Raw genomic sequence first — 5,946 nt, forward strand, 5'->3', positions numbered from 1 at the left:
TAATAAGATTGCAGCAGTATTAGAAAACAATTTGTGTTTAAAGTATTCTAAAGGAATTGTATTTTTCAGTAATATATAAAATTCAGTAATTTACAAGTTGATATAAGGAACTTTATTACAAAATAACATATCAGAAGGATTTACGCTCAATAGGTGGCAACCAACTCAGGCTGATGTTGCAGTACTTGAGGCACTAGGGAAAGCACCAACATCTTTGAATCCTCATGTACTTCGTTGGTATAATCACATAAAATCATATGATTTGAAATCACTTCCTGGAGAAAAGAAAACGCCTGCCATTCTCAGTGCTGATGCCCCAGCTTCGTCCACAGGAAAAGCAAACGACGATGATGACGACTTAGATCTATTTGGTTCAGATGAGGAAGAGGATGCAGAAGCTGCAAAAATCAGGGAAGAAAGGTTAAAGGCATACGCGGAGAAGAAATCAAAAAAGCCCACAGTTATTGCCAAGTCGAGTATTGTTCTGGACGTGAAGAGTTGGGGAGATGAAACCGATATGAAAGAAATGGAAAACGCAGTGAGATCGATTCAAATGGATGGTCTGGTTTGGGGTGCATGTAAGTTGTATATTTTATTGCTCTATTGATATATCTAAATTGATATAAGTAAATTATATAATTGAGTTTTCTATTTTTAGCAAAACTTGTCCCAGTGGGCTATGGCATAAACAAGTTACAAATAATGTGTGTGATAGAAGACGAAAAAGTATCAGTGGATTTGCTGATTGAACAGATTCAAGAATTCGAGGAATTAGTTCAATCCGTAGATATTGCTTCGTTCAACAAGATCTAAGGTCAAAGATCTAAGATCAAAAACAGCTCATACTTTTAATATTGAATTAATAAATATTAATTGTTTGTATATACATAATTTGTTACTCTCTTAATATACCCGAAGGATTCCTAATGCAGTCTTGAAGAGTAATACAATTCTACTAAAGCTTCATTGTATCATATTTATTTTTTAATACCTTGCATGTATACATTAATACATTATATATATATATATACACGCGCGCACACACACACACACACACACACACACACACACACACACATATTGTCAGGCAAATCATAACATTGTGTCTAAGATATGCAACGCAAAAATAACTATTCATCTTTCATCTTCATGCGTCTTATTAGCTTTTTCATTTTATTAGCTTTTTATAAAGTCGTATATCCATAAATATCAAAATAAATAAATAAAATATAACTGAATTTATAATTTTGATGTATTAATGTAAAAGTTTTAATGCTATAATTATTACTATAAAAGAAAAATAATTTAGTCATTTTACATGTTTCATGTAAAAAATACAATATATCTTACTATGTAACAGTTACCAACTTTTAAAGTATTAATTATTTTAAAATAATTTTCCGGCATATATTTTTATATGTACACATATAATAATTATAATCACATAATTTTAAGAACTATAAACTGATATAAACTATATTATCGGCTTCAGCAAGAAAATGAAAAGTTATAATAAGAAAACAAATTAGAGATTGTTCTTTCTACTTATTATTTACAAATTACAGATATCGTAATTTCAGACAAGATTTTTACATTATTGTTTTATATAATAATATGAAGAATTTCGGACATTTTATCCATATGAGATGAATAATATGTGACCACATCAATCAATTGACTGTCATTAATTATCAGATGCATATTTATATATATAATATATCTATATGGAGAATTTTTTTTTTCATTGATTCATAATATATCAAAATTGCTTATTGCAAAAATATAAATGAATCATTTCAGGTAATAATAATATTTCAGTGGCGCAACACCTACAATGCCGAACGTTGTTACTTCACGCGCGTCTGCTGTCCATACAAACTTGTTCCCAAGGAAAAATATCAATTGTAAGACCATCGAGAAAAGAGGCGCGCCCCTAGGGCATTGACATTGAACTTGGGATCCGGTTGTCGTAGTCTTCACATTTCTTCACGTTGTAAGTTTCGAAATGAAAACGTTATTTGTTTAGAAGAGGCGTTAAGAAATTTCAAAAAGATGCAGAATTAAATTTCAAAATTTGTCCTTTTCTACTAAAATATATTATCAAATATTCTATTAAAATATACTATTATATTAAATGTTGTAGGATTAGATCTCAATATTGTTTCTTTTGTCTTCTTTTTTCTAATGCGGTTTTTTTATTGATCCGCTGCAAGATGTTCTAGTATTTCGAGATAAAATGCAGGATTTTTTTTTTAATATCTCTCGAAGTTTGTAAGTTTCGAATAGGAAAATAGAAGATACAATGTAAGAACTGTATAATATTGTATAATACTGTAAGATTCTAAAAGTATATTAAATTGTTGTTTTAATATAATTATTGATGTTGATTATAATAGTAATTATATATAGATCTGTTCTTTTTAGCTAAAGTTCTTGCACGGTTCATATTTCTTCCTTTTTTCTCCACGTTGGAGAAAAAAAAGAGAAAAAATGAACCATGCAATAAATTCAGCTAAAATGGATAAATCTGTATAGGTACATGTATTAATTTGTTAGAAATTGACTGTCATACAATATATAATAAATGTACACATAGAAGAATATAAAAAAATATTATATTCTCTATAAACTCCAATTAAGATGTTATAAGTCAATTAATATCTAAATGTAATTAGAAGATTTATAACGTGTATATGTAAATACTGCATTTGCGCGTTATTTCTAATAATTTTGAAAATTTTGTGATAAATAATAAAATAGAAGCAAATTTGTTTTTTCTTTCAGTTATTATGACATAAAAATTATATATAAGACATCTATGGAATATCTTCTAATTTTTAACGAAATATTGTTATATTCAAAATATTCTTTTTAAAATGTTCATATAAACATTCATATATTTTCAAAGTTTTTTTCAAATTTTTATATACTTATGCTATTTAAAAAATTTACTTGACGCGAATTAGAATAATTTTTAATGTAAGTATAACAAAACAAGACATTGTCCGACCTAATCGAATCTAATTTTCGGCTATTTCCAAACCCTGCGACTGTGTTTGGAATTTCGTTCCTCTTTTTCTTCTGACGCATATGGCGATGAAATTCTCGTCCTTCAGCCACGAACAGCCTTCTTCCTTTCCCCGCTCTTCCTGTCATCCGCTTGTCCTCGCCTTCATCACGCGTTACTATCGCCGTATATAAGAAAGCGATGATCAAGATTGCGTTCGAAAGCGAGGATCACCTCGATCAGCACAGTGCGCTAATAGACGTTACTTCTCACGGATCAGCAGTAACATATCTCTGAGATGTTCGTGAAAGTCTCGTGGGTCGCCGTAACAATAATCACGCTATTTTGCGTTTATACTTCCGGTGAGCTATCGATCATGTTTCTTTATTTTATTGTAGAAAAGCGATTTATGCGACTTTCCTCTAAATGACAATTATGATTTAACAGTATTATATATTATTTGTACTATGTTAGTAATTAAATATTTAAAAATTTTGTAAGAAAGTGTATACGTTAAAAAATTGTTTATTTTAGAAAGCTTTTATAACTATGAATTTTGCAATACACATTTTAAAACATTTAATAATAAAAAAAATAATGTCTTGATTTTAAACATTAAAATTTATTTTGCAAATTGACTGTTTTCCATAATTTTGTAATTTTTACATAAAGCGTTTGAAATATTTAAGTTTATTAAACTTATGTTTCGTACAAAGAGAGTAAAATTTTGTTAATAAATTTTTAATTAATTCGAAAAAAAAGCTCTAATCGGATTCGGCTATCGCTTATAAATAATTCCTGCAGTAATTCTTATCAGCCGTATATTATTAATAGCAGTCAACATCTCGTGAAATTCTTTAAAAATATTTCTAAAAATATTTATTCATGACCCTAATTTATGCGATACGTCAATCAATCTCAAGAATTTTCTTATTCCATCTCTGTAGGAAAGACTAATTTTTTCCTGTTATTATTGTGTTAACATTACAAATAACATTTATGATTTAAAATCTTATAAGAAAGGAATAATATCTAATGAATAGGATAATATATGAAATTTTTAATATGTGTGTGTGTGTGTGTGTGTGTGTGTGTGTGTGTGTGTGTGTGTGTGTGTGTGTGTGTGTGAAGATTAAAAATTGTATTTAATAATTTTTTTTTAATCTCTAATCGCGTTGTGTATATTTTCTAGCAATTATTATGTCAGCAGATAATGTTTTTGAAACGTTTTTTAAATATTTATTTAATGTAAAAATATTTAATAAATATTTAAAAAATATTTTTTTAATATTGTGTGCTAATTGATAAAACTATATTACGTGACTATAATTATATGAATTATGTCATATTGTTATAAATCCATTATAATTCTAGCTAGCTTCATATAATATTACTTGACACGGTTTTATAGAAATGTAACTTTGAAATAAAATTCAATTCAAGATTTATATATATGAGAATAAGCGTGATTGTATGCACAGAATGATTATTTTTCTTTTCTTCCTTTTAGATTTTCTCAAACTCTTCAATTTCATTTTTTATTCAAAAAAATTCAATTGGTATTCGAAACTGATCAATCTTTGCTATGATCATTTTAGTCCTAAGTAAACTAACAATAAAAAAAGAAGAGATGATCGTTTTACATGCAATATCCACTCATAAGATATTGGCCTTGAATTAAATTATACAGTTTTATTAACTAATCGATTATAACGATAAAAGATCTAGCGGTATTGATTACAGTATCCGTGATTAATGATTAAACAGATTAAGATATAGAAAGGCCCTGACTTCGTTAAACAAGTCGTTTCAGGCCGCTCCCAACCAGTTGGAGTTACAGAGATGATCCGTTTATAATCTGACTCAGAAAATGCGGACCGTTAGCTGAACCAAGTTCTGCATTAACCCATTGTCATAAACTAATTTAAAATACAATTTGATACGATTACCCTTGGCATATTATTTTGATGAAGTTTATTCATATATATTCTCTCTCATAATTATATATATATATTTCAAATCGAATGCAGAAATATTGTATTAATTTATATAGAATGTATAAAATTTGTGATTATACATATTGCAAATGTTCAATATACAGATACATTTGTAATTCATATAATCCGTATTATGACAGATATTAAAATATGGAATATTATCAAGTGGACAGATTTTTGCGAATAATATATATAATTCATATATATAATTTAATAATACTGGACAGACACTTTTAAGTTCTAGACTATCATTCAATACTAATCATTCAACCTACGGTTCGCCTGAAAATCATATTTTCTATTTTATGTAAACGAACTAAATTATGAAGTCCGTAAGATTTTATCTATTTCTGAAAATGGTCCTCTAAAAATGATCATTAAAAAAAGCTGAACATTGTTGTTATGGATGATTGATTTTAGTTTAAATAATTCATTCACTCAACAATTTTAGATAATCTGTTATAATTATAACAAAGAAAAGATAACAAAGAAACGAATAAAGAATCATGAATCGAATGAAAGAAAGGTTTCTACTATAGTTGCTATGGCCATCTCTGAACGAGTTGTAGTTTAAATTCATAAGCCTCTCGTGCGTTTGAGTTATATTTTTAACCATGACGCTGCAAAACAACCGTGCGTATGATACATATGATCACAATGTTGCGAGATATATGTATATATAAGTGGTATCACACCGAAAATGTCAATTCCATTATGCATTGCATAAATGTATCAATCAACTCTATATTTTTATTGTAAGTGTTCTAAATCAGATTTTAAATGTTGACACATTTTCACACTTCTCTAGATTCTTAACGTGAAGATTATTTCAAAAATCTGCAAAAGATACAGAAATTTAATTATCTTTTTCATTATAATATTCGCCATTATCGTTATTATTGTTATTATTATTATTATTAATTAGATTATTAATTAGATAAG

The 5,946-nt window shown here is 27.7% G+C and overlaps 2 protein-coding genes across 2 annotated transcripts in view; both read left to right on the forward strand.

Moving 5' to 3' along the window:
* Nucleotides 1-966, forward strand: part of LOC108685414 (elongation factor 1-beta') — a 2,732-nt gene extending 1,766 nt beyond the window's left edge. The window contains exons 2-3 of the mRNA XM_018190190.1: nt 154-578; nt 659-966. Coding sequence (XP_018045679.1) covers nt 154-578; nt 659-813 — 580 coding nt within the window. The 3' untranslated portion in view covers nt 814-966. The remainder of the gene's footprint in view (nt 1-153; nt 579-658) is intronic.
* Nucleotides 967-3,240: 2,274 nt separating this feature from the next.
* The window catches only part of LOC108685444 (lysozyme 2-like), a 4,460-nt gene continuing 1,754 nt past the window's right edge, over nt 3,241-5,946 (forward strand). Inside the window, exon 1 of the mRNA XM_018190227.1 lies at nt 3,241-3,369. Coding sequence (XP_018045716.1) covers nt 3,306-3,369 — 64 coding nt within the window. The 5' untranslated portion in view covers nt 3,241-3,305. The remainder of the gene's footprint in view (nt 3,370-5,946) is intronic.

Source organism: Atta colombica, unplaced genomic scaffold (assembly GCF_001594045.1).
Source record: "Atta colombica isolate Treedump-2 unplaced genomic scaffold, Acol1.0 scaffold153, whole genome shotgun sequence".
NCBI classification, from domain to species: domain Eukaryota; kingdom Metazoa; phylum Arthropoda; class Insecta; order Hymenoptera; family Formicidae; genus Atta; species Atta colombica.